The sequence below is a fragment of the Chamaea fasciata genome, unplaced genomic scaffold (assembly GCF_029207755.1).
Source record: "Chamaea fasciata isolate MVZ Bird 193981 ecotype frontalis unplaced genomic scaffold, bChaFas1.0.hap1 SCAF_3, whole genome shotgun sequence".
NCBI lineage: Eukaryota > Metazoa > Chordata > Aves > Passeriformes > Sylviidae > Chamaea > Chamaea fasciata.
The window spans coordinates 17615122-17628254 of NW_027094088.1; the positions used below are offsets into that span (position 1 = coordinate 17615122).

At 42.1% G+C, this 13133-nt stretch overlaps 1 protein-coding gene across 4 annotated transcripts in view; it reads left to right on the forward strand.

Moving 5' to 3' along the window:
- SUSD4 (sushi domain containing 4) overlaps positions 1–13133 on the forward strand; it is a 72043-nt gene that overhangs the window by 35993 nt on the left and 22917 nt on the right. For all 4 annotated transcript variants that reach the window (XM_066178208.1, XM_066178212.1, XM_066178210.1 and 1 more), the window contains one exon: positions 5754–5966. In XM_066178208.1, the coding sequence (XP_066034305.1) occupies positions 5754–5966 (213 nt within the window). The remainder of the gene's footprint in view (positions 1–5753; positions 5967–13133) is intronic.

Here is a 13133-nt window from a genome sequence, read left to right on the forward strand (position 1 = left end):
GGGTTGCAGGAGAAGAAGAAAGATCAGGAAAACAAGGAATTGCAAACGAGTCAACCTTTCAGCCTTTTGAATGACCAATTGCCTCTCTTGGAGTCTTTTGCCCTTCATGCAAGGCTTGCATGTTCATTTTTTACTGCAGATGGGTCAGTTTGGTGCTCATGAGCTGCATTACACACTGATTTTCTTTGTTTCTGCTGTGATTCTCTTGTGTTATAGGAAGGATAAAGAAGCTTAATGGTGTTCTTGATTTGATAGATCAGCTTGTGACTTAAGCAAAATACCTGCCCTTGGAGGTCTTTTTTGCTGTTCTGTTTCTTCCACAGAATAATTTGAACTTCTTCCTTTCTTCCAGTGTCTTGTCAGGCTGCCCTGGGTAAGGCTTAGCCAAGTGAGGACGGATATCCAGCCGTGCTGGGAGTTGTGAGTGTGTTCTGCAAGGATAGCAAGGGAGGCTGTGATTCACATCTTAAACAGGGCAGGGTTTTACAGAGCTGCTGAAGTCTCCGGGAAGCTTAAGTGTTAGTGACCCTTCAGGGATTAAGGGGAGTTTAGATTTTAGCCGGCATTTCACTAATGAAATCATAGCTTTATAATTAAATTTCGCTTCCAAGTCTAGATGCTAATCGAAGCACATCCTTCCTTTTCTTGTTCCTGGGGTACGTGGATAGTTCAATTAACATCATCCACAGCAAGGAAGCATAAACAGCCAGAGGCACACAGCGCTCTGCCTGCGTGGCTTTCACAGAAACGGGGCAGAAACTCCTAAAGGGATGGAAACGACTTCTCCTTTGTACAAGACAAGCAAGCCCTTGGCATGTTTGCACTCGTGGCCCTTCTGTTTTAGTCCCAGAATGGCTTTTTACTGAGAGATGGCCTAAGATAACCTGCTCCTGCAGTGTTTACAGACTCCTTCTAAAATGTGCGTGCACGCAGTCTGGTCCTGCCACAGTCTGTGAAGCCGCTGCCTCCCTCTGCTTCTGGCTGAGACAGATTTAGTGAACCCAAAAGCAGATCTTGATGTACAAGAAGCCCCTTCTCCATCCTACTGAAGACAAACACTGAAAATACTCTCTATCTTGAATATTATTGCACATTATATGTCACTTCTCATTCACTGGGTGTATGTTACAAACTGAAATGATAGTGATGCCTCTGTTTAAGAATGAGTGCAGCCAGTTCTGAGCTCACATGCATCATCAGTGTGTCAGTGAAATGTTTTATAGAAGCTTTAGAGGCAAAGAAGTCCATCAAATCTAGATTAGAAATCACCTTGCCAGCACCATGAATTTACAAGAAGCTTCAGGATATGGAGGTGAGGGAAGAGGGAAACAAGGAAAACAAAATATGAAACAAAAAAGAAATAGAGAAAAAGAGATTTATGGGATGAACTGAGGGATTCTTCCTCCTGCCTTTTTTTAGGCACATCTGAAGCTCACTTGTGGGTCCCATGATTTCTTGTTATCACCCATACGAAGTTTTCCCCGGATTCCAACATTTCAGGCTTTTCATTGGGGATGAGATGAATCATTTTAGGTTGGAGAACGTACAGTGCAGAATTCTAGGAGCAATCCGATCAAGTTATTTGCAGTGGTTCATTTTATACCCCAAGGAGGGAATTGCTTATTTTTCAATCTTCTCATTAATTTTACACTATTTTACCTGACTGACAATACCAAGTAATTTCGGTAAAGTAAGCACCCATATAATCTGCTTGAGGATTATCCAGAATAAGAACATTGCTATTTTCTGTTTGGCCCAACTGTAGAAATGTGGTAAATTGGTAAATACTAAACCCAAAATTTATTCTGTATCAACTGCATGCTTTGCTGGTTATGGTGACCTTATGTGCTCATTAACCTTGCCAAGAAGACATTATTGTCCATGGTATTTTATTCAGTATCCCTTAAAGGTGCTGTGATACAGAAAATCTGCAACTTTGACCCAACATTAACCTATTCTGATAACTGAAATAGTCAGTTCCAGCAGTAATTGTGTGGTCTTTACTTTTGGAATTTAAAGCCATGCAATAGCATCCCATAAAGTTGCTGCTAATGATGTATTATTGATTATGATGGCTGCTGGCCTTACTAAATTTTTACTATATAGGCAACATGAAAGTTGACTACTTTATTTAACAAGTGTGTTGTATAATTTTTACTGGTAGGTGGTGATGGTGATTTCCCCTTCCCTCCTTTTTTACCATGAGAAAAAGACCAGTAATTTTCTTTTCCCCAAAGACTCACTGGAGGGTTTGTCAATAAAGAGAATCCATTGTAGTTCGAAGTTACTTTTTATGTTATTTGAGATACATTTTTCCTGAAGGATTGTAGCTTTTTATTGTAGCCAAAAGATAGGCTTTCTCTTCCAAAGACTTATATTGTGGCTCTGGCTGAGAAGTGTTTTGGCTTTTTTCATCAGGTTCTAAAGAGATTGGAGCACCTCATCTATGATATAGGATTACTCCTACCATCAGAAAGTTACTGTATCACAGCTTGGAGCAGCTGCTCTTAAATGCATAGTTTTGAAAAAGAAAAGAAAACAAAGATTGTGAGGAAAAAAAGTTACCAAGCTGTATCTCATTAAAGACATGTATTTAAAAATTTTTGATAGGGTGGAGCTTAACTAGATGAGATTATATGGAAAGGATTGTTATGTAAACGGTCCAAGTCAGCTATCATTAAGAACTGGAAGATGGCAATTCTCAGGGATGTTTGAGCACTATTGTTCTTAAATATTGTACCAGAAATTTTATACTTAAATTGGAAAAGACTGATAGACTTAGCTGTCAGCTAAATAAGCTGTTGAAATTTCAGCACAGCTCTTGTGCAAGAGAGGAGCAGCCCTGGTGAAAATCAGAGCAGTTCCTGGCTCCTCTGGATGATGGCAATTGCCCCTTTGGAACACCTGCAGTACCTGTTGTGCACTGGAGATCCTCAGCACAGGGGCAGCCTCCCCACACTTTCCTCATACTTGTCCTTCCTCCTTCCCAGCCCAAGCACAGCCCTGGCTTCACTGCTTTGTGCCTGGATCATCTACACCTTCATAAGGAAGCCTGACATACAGGTGCCTTCCACTGATTCCAGTAGGACTTCGATTTGGACCAAGTCTACTGTTGCTATCTGTGGAGCAAAGTTGGGGTTAGGGTTTTGTTTGCTTTGCCTTTATGGCTTTACCATGAGGTGTTACTGCATTGCATGTACCATCTGCCCAACTGGCTCTTCCCTGAGGCTTTTCCCTTCTTCCTTGCTTCAGGAACAAGCAAGTAAGCCATGATCCTGTGCTGAGTCCATGTGTCATCTCTTATGCAGTAGCTAAGTAACAGCTGGCTGCTGGCTCTGTAGAAACTAGAAGGTGCATAATTCAATTTTCCCATTCGTGTTCCAGTTTTTACTTGGGAATTCCTCTTGGGAAGATCTGTCTGCTCGTTAACTGCACTTGAGAAAAAGAACCTGAGAGACCAACTCACTGCAAAAGGATCCCTAGGAGGAATGGAAATCTTTGCTTGTGAAGGGTCACCAGAAAAGTGGCAGTAGGGTCACAGAATTAGCCTGCACCAGGGGAGAAAACATTCTTGCCTTCCATGTTGGGTTTTGTGCTGACAGGCACAAAATCTCTAACTTTGCATATTAGACTTAATGAAAACTGCGAATTGCGCTTGGCGCTTCTTTTTTTTTTTTTTTTTTTTTTTTTTTTTTTAACCAAGCAAATTGTGTGTGACCTCAGCACCTTTTCTTTTTCTATGTTGCTGCAGAGGCAAAGTGGTAGGCAGTAGTGTACTTTTCCCTGATGCAGCTAGTGAGAAAGGACACATATCTCAAGGTGGGTTACAATATTCCTCGCCTGACTGCAAATTCCGAGATTACTGAAGTAACAAAATTGATCTAAATGTCATGTTATCCCTTGGTTTAATGGGAAATAATTAAGATCTTTGCTGACATTATTAAAGGATGTGGGTTTGCTGTCTGAAGCATAAGGAGCTTCTTTTTAATCTCCAGTAAAAATGGACAGCCTTTCTCTGTTAATAAGTATTGCCTACAGCGTGTAATCCCATGATCATAATGACTGTGCTTCTTCTCGTTCATCCCACTGGCAAATGGCAGAGTCTAGGGAGATTTGCACTGGAGGACTTGAGCTGTGTGGCAGATGAGCAGGCATGGGTAGAATTCAGGGACGTGTTTGATTTGGTCACTGCACTGACCCTTCAGGTCCCAGGACAAACTGCACTGGCTGGAGGAGTGCAGCTGCACAGGAGCAGCTGCCCTGCTGCTCTTGTGCTGCTTCAGCCAGCAGAGGGTATGCTGGTGGAGAGGGAGGTCCATGGGTGCTGGAGCACTGCAGGGGGGCACAAGCTGACTGTTGGTCATGGAATTTGGGCTGGGTTCTGTCCATCAAGTCACCTCCTGGGAATTGTAGCCTGGTTGGAGAGTTCAGTGCAGGACCTGGAAATCAGGAATGTGCAATCCACCCTGGAGACCCCATGGTTTGTCCTGCCTCTGCTCACAGGAGCAGGTAATGGGACATAGGGCACAGTGGCTTGGTGTGGGCCTCCTGCTTCTCCACTAGCAGCTGTCAGCCAGGGGACTGAGCAGAGACATTCAGTGCTTGAATGCAAGAGCCCTTCATCACCTTCAGTGCTCTCCATTTGGCTGCCACAGCGTCACAACGAGCCCTTGGCAGAGGGAATGATTTAGCCTCGGGAAACGGAGATTTATTTCCAAAAGTCCTTTACTGTAATATCTTCCTTCTCTCTGACTGCACTGTGGAGGCATCTCATTCCTATCATGCAGGAAGTGGCTGAGGCTCTCTGATACTATTCTTTTTAAATCAAAACATGAAAACTACCATGCAATGATTTTCACATTTTCCAGCCATCCCTCCTGCCAGCATTAATTGCCCCCCTGCTGTTCCTGTTCCAAAGCTATTTGCTCTTTCTGTATGCAGCCCTTGTTCAGTGCTGCACTAAACCTTTGCTGCTTTGCAGCAAAAAAAGCTTCCACTTATGCAAATGGCATTGAAATGAGGTTGATAAAGTGATAAACAGGCACATTTAATGATTGCAACTGTTGGGGTTTAGTTTGTTATTTTACAGTTAATTTTGTAGACGTAAAGGACTTTACAAACTGTCTTCTGGTGTCAGTGAAGTAATACAGCACTCCCATACCAGTGTTTGGAAAGTGTGGTGGGGCCACCAAGCCAAAGTGGTAAGGGGGTCCCATTCACCCAATGTCACAGTGTCCGTTTGCCCTGTGGCAGATCTCCCTCCCATCTTGAAATCTCCCTGTACTTAGCAGCTCTCCTATTTCAATTACTGTGTCTTTGGATGGCAATTAAGTTTCATGCCCCTTTATTTCCTCTTCCGCTCTGCTTCTGACACATTATTATTCTTACCAGTGACTGCACGAGACCTCCAAAATCCCACAGTCCCCAAAAGTAATTACAGATACATTACTGAGCAATCCCCACTGGTAGCCTGGGTCAAATGCTTTATTTTTATCCAGGGCAGCTACTGAGGAGCATGGTTGACTTCTGCTTCCCCAGTAGCTGTGTGAAAAGACAGGAGTGCTTCTGTCACCTGAGCATTTCAGCTGTAGCTGGGGGAGGGTCCTCTCCCAACTCTGGAGTTCCTGGCACCCAAGCAGGGCTGCTAGCAGTCGACATGGAAGATACAAGGTCCTCATGAAGGTAATGGATAGAGATAGAAAAAGCATGAGGGGTAAACGAGCACAGTTTGATTGTATCTTTGTCTGACACAGGGTTTGATGACCTGCAGGCATGTGCTGATCCTGGAGCTCCTGAGCACGGCTACAAGACGCCCAGCGCCGGCGTTTTCTTTGAAAGCGTGGTGGTCCGGTTCCATTGCCAAGAGGGATACAGGCTCAATGGTACTTCCAAAAAACTTTGTGTGAGACACTTTAATGGCTCCCTGAGCTGGAAACCCAGTGATAAACCTGTGTGCCTACAAGAAGGTAAGTCAGTTTTCTTCAAGCTGTTCACAATGTCAGTTCTTCTAACTTGTCCATGTACCATGTCTGTGTGTCTCTGGAGAAAACACAACAGGCTGGAGTCCATTTCACTGTGTCTTATTGGATGCATACTTTAATTTTCCATCCACAATCCTCGTTTGTCAGTTAAATTTGTACCATGAGAGGCTGTGTGTGTTGAAAGGGACATAAAGATATGTGAAAACAGAATTTAACCTCCCCTTTTAACTAGTTACAAATTGATGCAGAGAGGAAAAACAACCTCCATTGTAAGGTAACTGTAAATATTTATTAAAGCTGCCCACTTAATATTCCTTTCTGCAATATTTTACTAGGAAAATACAATCAGTTTCCAGTGCTACTGCTCCTGCTAATCAGGAATTTTACACAATAGTGTTTTATGATGTATGCATGAGTCAAGTAGAAAAATCAAATACACATAGACTGCAAAAGTTTAAAGCCAGGGTGGAAGTTTACTCTGAGATAATTCAGACTATTATGGCATAAACCAATTTATTTTTATTGTATATTTGAAATTGTATTTGGTTTAAAATACTTAGGATGTTACACTGCTTTCTTCTTCTATGTCTTAGAGACAGGATTAATTTGAATTTCATAACTGTAAATTTTGGCCAAAGTACACCCAAGCAGCACAAATTATTTATTTTACCAAGTATATTAAAGATATAACCTGTCCTTGTTGTTGATTTATTTTTGGTCAACAGAGCTATTAAAGTCAACAGACATGAAAAGTGTTAGTTAAATTAAGTGTTTACATTTTAGAGTTGTGACTTCTCCACTGAAGACATTAACCATTGCCTCATTGTCTTCATGGTGGAGTGAGATAAATTCTACTTCAGGTTATACCTTTCACCATTTAAGATCAAATAAATACATGGACTTTATTCAGAGGTAGTTGAACAGTTATGTGGCTCACAGAAGCACTTACTGCATAGGATCATGCATCACTTAGCCTTTATAAAAACTGCAGGTACTTGTTTGTGATCCTGGGGGTGTGGGTGTGAGCATCCTGTGCCAGGGCAGGGATGTGCCACAACAGGGACAAGCAGGGCCTGGGAAGACCACACTCAGGAGGGGCATGTGAAGGGAACAATCCTAAATAGTGGCCAGTGTGAAAGTTATGCATGAGGTATTGGAGAGAGTAGCCAGAGGCAGCTGATAAGGAGTGTGTGGGCTTTCGGGCAGCTGGCCTGTTGGCAGCAGAAATTTTGGTAAAATATGTTCTCCTGGACATGTGTGAGGCTATGGGCTACAGAGCCATGAGGGGCACAGTCATGAGCTGTCCCATGAGGTGACAGCTGATGTCTAGAGATAAAGGCAAAGGGGTGCCAAGAGCACCTCATCGTATGGTCACATGGATCAGCTTCAAAGAAACAACCTGATGATTTTAAAAATAACTATGTATGAAAATCGTGCCCTCTTCTGTGACAGCCACTTTTCCTAAATGACCTTGTCTCTCATTTCATGTTTATTTAAGGAAAAATACATATAGAGTGACAGCAGCCCGTGTCTAAACTGGCTCATGGATCTACCAGAAAAAGCTTTAATGCTTGGAAATTCTGTTTCCTTAAGCACAGCAGGGAGCTAGGAATGCTGATGTGCATCTTTGAAATGTTGCCTGTATCATCCACTGCAGTTGTCAAAATAAGCATTAATGTGTTTTATTGAATATTCAAACCTCTTCCCAGGCCCTCCAGCCCAGTGGAAATCTGTGAAGGAAGTTTCTTATCACAATGCCACCAGCAACAAAACTGCCACTAATGTCAGTGTGATCAACACTCGAGCCAGGTGTTTTCAAAAAAGAAAGAAATTGGAAGATGAGAATGTGATGGATGATGTGACAACAGTTGCTTTAGAGATAATAATTACTTTCCAGCACAGAACGCTTAAAAAGGATTGCTAGCCAATGCTCTGATCAAGCAAAGCACTTAAGCTGGAGCATAACTGTAATTATGTGATTAGTCTTGTTAAAGTTCTGTGCTCAAAATTAGGCAGATGCAAAAATGCTTCTTAGTATTTGGACCAAAGAGTAGGACCCTGATTTAGGATTTAGTGAAGCAAGTGCTTAAGTCCTTCCCTGATTAACATTATAATAATACCTCAGGTATTAGATTACAGCATTAATTCTTCTTTCCAATGCACAATAGCACCACTGATTCAGAAGAAATACTAAGCAAAGGCTCAGTGGAAGTCCATGAGGCCTAAGCATTGGCTTAAGTGATTTTTAGACTGATCCTTTTGCACACTGGGAGCAGAATATTGAGAGAGGGCCATGGTAGGGAGGTGGACAGTGTAGGAACGTGGCACATCCGGAGACAAGTTAAGAGAGAATTACACCAGGGTTTGTGATTCTCAGCTGTCTAATGACACACATAAAAGTCTTCATTGCAGAAGTTCTGTAATGATATATAGAAAGAAATTTGAAGTTTCTAGCAACTGCTGGAGAAGGGAGAAGTTAATGTTTTCCCATTCATCATTACCTATCACAAGGTGAAATAAACTTTATGCTGCATTTACCATTTATGGCGGGGGCTGGCTGCTCCATGGGCTATGGTATGCTCTACACGCCTCTCATCCCAGCATATATAAATGTCAGGCAGTGCCAGCTGAGCTTGAACAGTAAAAACACTCCCTACTTTGGAGTTCATTTATTCTCAGGAGTTTGGGTTCGGTGAAGGATAATTTTATGTCTATATGTTATGTACGTTTAATTGTCGTTATGTGTTTACTAGCACAATCTCTAATCACAAATGGATGCTATTTACCAAAGGAAGCAAAGCAACCTGTTTCAGAATGTAATTGATTTTGGAACTAATACGTTTGCCTGGAGCTCTTCACCCAATCAATTTGATTTTATAGGTCTGTCATTTCTCGTTAAGAGGCAGGAGATTTTAAGTGTCAGGACGAGAATGAAGTTGCATGACTTGGTGCCCAATAAATGCCCTGTCAAAAATCTGTGTGCTTAGAGTTATGTTCATATGTTGATCTACAGCATGTTGTGACTGTACCTTTCATCAGCTCTAATACAGTTGTGCACATAAATACCAAACCTCTGAGGTAGGAATTTTGTATTTACTGTTTAAGAGCAGTATGTCATGTTGTTCACACTTTAATCTAATCTTCTCCCACTGTGATAATGTGGCGGCTGAGGCTGTTGCCCTACTTGGAACAAATGCTAGCTCTTTCCTATGAGATTGAATCTAAATTTACAGTCTGCATGGAGATGGCAACAAAGCGAAGAGCGGTGCCCTCTTCCCCCTGTGCTTCTGCAGGCAGACACCTTGGAGATGTTCTCAGTGCCTCATTCTCCCACTGACAGGGATGATAAACCTGCAGTGAAAGTAGTGGATTAGTACATGGTTTGTCTACAGCTTTCCTGTAGGACATTTAGCCCTCCATTTGCTTTGCCTTTGTCTCTGAGTCTGTGAGATGACTGAAATATTTTTTATTTCCCCATCTCTTACCTGTCTTGCCCAGTGTTTGCTGATTCTTAAGCCTGGTTATGAGCACTCTGATATGTGTAACCAGCCCACAGCTCAATGGCCACAGATCTTAGGCAAAGTCTCTCTGCACTGTTGCAATACAAGCAAAGACAATGAAGAGAAAGTTTTATTTCATATGCACTAAAATATCACTTGCCATCCACAGAACAATCCTAATAACAGAGTACTGTAGATTTAACACTAGTAAAAAAGAAAAAAAAAAAACAAACCAAGAGACAATATTGCTCTTAAATGTTTACTTTTAAGAGCACAGGGTGTCGATGAGCTGACGCTGCATCAAACCAATTCTTCATGATACTCCTTTCATCCTTCCTCCCTGTTTCTCTCTGTTCCAGCCTGCCAGTGGTGTGACTGGATGCAGTCAAGGCTAATTCAGAGACTTGTCCACAGTGAGATACACAGGAGCATCTGACCTCTGCATGCAGATAGGAGACAAACATACAGATAGTAAACAAAACAGTGCCAGAGAAGGGATTGGGACACTGTTCTTCATTTGTACACACTCTTGCAGTGTGTACACTGTTGTTGGAAAGGTCCTTGGCATGGTTTTGGCCAACATTCAGCAGTAGTCCAAGTAAATCCTACAAGCACCTTCTTGGATTAGCATGGAGCAGACATAATTTTTGGATGGTAAGGGCTCACCTGCAATAGATGCAAGCCATCCGAGGCCAGCTGGTACCCATGGATGGTGTGGCTATCTCCATGGTGTCCAGGTCATGCCTTCCTTCTGAGTTGCTCTTGTGGTCCATGTGCTCTTGGGAGGAGGTAAGGATCTTCCTTCCCCATAGGCTGGAAGGAGCAGCTCTGGTTTGCACAGAGCAAAACACTCTAACTATCCTGTTTAACAAATTGCGTTCTTCAGACCAGTCTTCTGTGATGATGGATGTATTTGGTTTGCTAAAGCCAAGAGCTCCTATTGTACAAATCTTCATGAAAGTAAGGGCAAGGTGAGCCCTCATACCTGTCAGGCTGTTGAGCCTGCTGGCTCTACCCCACCTCTTCCTGCCCCTGCAAGATAAGGAATGTGTCCTTTTGCTGGCCCATTTTAATACTCACACAGTAGATATAAGCAGATCATGTAAAACTGCCAGAAAGGAATGTAAGTCACAGCCTTTGCTGTTCAGTGCTGGTTAAAGACCATATATTCCCTTAAATGGTTTAGCAGCTTCCACGGATTTGCTGAGAAGGACTTAGAATAAAGTAATTTATTTTCTAGGACAGGACATTTTAAAATTCAGTCACTTCCTTCTAGCTTTTACACTCAGAATTGGTGCCAGCTAATCCAGTTGTTTGTGGAGAGGTGGCTACTGCAGTTTATGCCTGACTAAGTGCTAAACAATATGAATTCAGCCACTGGGAAAGCATTTGCTTGCAAGGCATCAGGAAAAAGAGCTGTAATATTGTGGTCCATTGGTCTGGCATTTAGCTGGGGCTTGTAATAAGCCTGTTATCAAAGTCAGCCAGGATGTGGCAGGCAGAGGATGGCGCAGTGAGCAACTTATCGCTGTTCTCTGCCAACAACTACCCGATTGAAATGATCCCATCTACAGCTGTTCCTTGGAATAATGGGGATGGAGTTACTGTGATAGATCATTGTTACAGAATCAATTTCCCCCACTTTGAAAGTGAAATCTCATGTTTTACTGTGCTGTGTGTACACACACCTCCTTTATTTGTATAGCAACAGAAAGAGGTTGTTGCAAGAGAGGGAGCTGTTCACTAACTTTATCTTCTGGCATCCATCTCCAGCTTCCTGCTGTGTGGCTGCCAAGCAGGTCCTCCATCTATCTCATCCCATCCTCCTGGGGTGCCCAGGACAGCCTCTTCATGACAGCATTTATGGCTTAGTGTAAGGCATTTCTTCTGGGGCATCCTCTGCTGTCTTCTCTGCAGATTAGCTTTATAGAGAGAGAGAAGACTCTTCCATCTTTGAAAGCAATGTCTGCACCCTCGCCAGTGTATTTTACAGCCTCCAGTTAGGGCATGGATCCTCCCAGACTTGTGCATTTATAAATGAATAAATTCTAAGAAAACTTCTTGCTGCAGTTTCTCAGCCCTCCTGGCAGGCTGCCAGCCCTTCCTGCTACCAGCAGCAGGAGGCACCTGAAGCGGCTGCCAAGAAGCTAAAAAGTAACAAGAGAAATGGAAGAATTTTTAACTAATAATGTGCTCAGGCCCCATACCAAAAAGTTAGCTAAATACAATGTATTTTTAAAACATCCCTGCCATGGGAAGGTACCAAGTATGTTTTAACTGGGGGAGCAACACTGTCCCCCTTCAGGTTAGTAAAATATAGTGATGGAGTCTCAGAGTAATAGACACCCCCTCCCAGGTAAAGAAAAATATTATGAAATACATTTGCTCTTAGTAATTTGTGAGTGCTAAATGACAATTTATCTTCCTTCTACTTGTGCTTCTAAACAAACAAGCTGTCACTATCACTTTGCTTAGTGCGTACTAACAATTAATTGCTAAATACAAATTTAGCTTTGCCTCTTCCTCTTTAGCAAGAACTACCCATGGAAATGGCAGAAACTTTCTCTTCTATGCAAGTCTCAAGGGATTTCTTTTTTTATTTTCATAATAAATACAGTATTCCTAAATGAATATAATTGTCTCTCATGGTAGAAGTGTTGGGGGAATAAAACAGCATAACACAGGCTTTTAATATTTTTTTTATCTTTCTTGGGTTTTGATGCCTGGAAACTTTTATTACCATCTTTGTCATGGATTGACTGCTGGCAGACAAACAAATTTTTTTTCCCAATATTTAATCCTTCCCTGTCTTCTGTTTCATCTCACTTTGCCTTTGTGATGAGGATGAATTTTGAGTCAACCTGACTATTCCCTCATACCCTCTTGGCTTGTTTCTCAGTTATTCAGTATTATTAGGGGATTTTTCCCCTGCTTCCCCTTTCCACTTTCCACATCTTTCAGTGTTCTGAGTTTCATTCTGTATTTTGGTGTCTTTGGCACTGGTACCTAGAGTGAGATATGTGACTGTCTGATGCATGTGTCACAGACATGTACTAGAGCCCATACCTGTATATCACTTCAGGTTTCCAGTCCCTTCTTGAAAGTCTTCTACAAGCACTCAAGATGCTGCTCAGGACCCTAAAAATCATGCCCTCTAAAGGCATATGAATACAGGCACACAAAACTATCTGGTTTAAAACATAATCAAGGAGATTAAAGTGAAGGCATTCTCATAATTAACTCTGTGGGATGGAGCTGGATAAACCCTTGTGAATGTACCTGATTTTCATCTGTCTCTCTGCTAAAACTGCAGCTTTTCTGTGTTCCTCGTGCCATATCTGTATTTTATCTTTTCTTTCGTCCTGTCCTTAGTGCTGTCAGAGTCTGCCTTTGCATGGAACCTTGGGATAGTCAGACTTAGGGGTGTAATTTGCACACATCATGAATGGAGGGCAAAATTTAAGCACAGTCTTCCTAAAGGTTCCTAATTTTGTTGGTTTTAAAAAGGCTGGGGGAATGATCCATTACTGTATCCCTTCAGCTTCTCCTACAGTGCTATAGACTTCATAAAATGGTGGTTTCCTAGGGAAAGGGTGCTTTTACTGAAATGCATGTATTTTCCAAACAGTTTAAGCAGAGCACTTGTATTGAA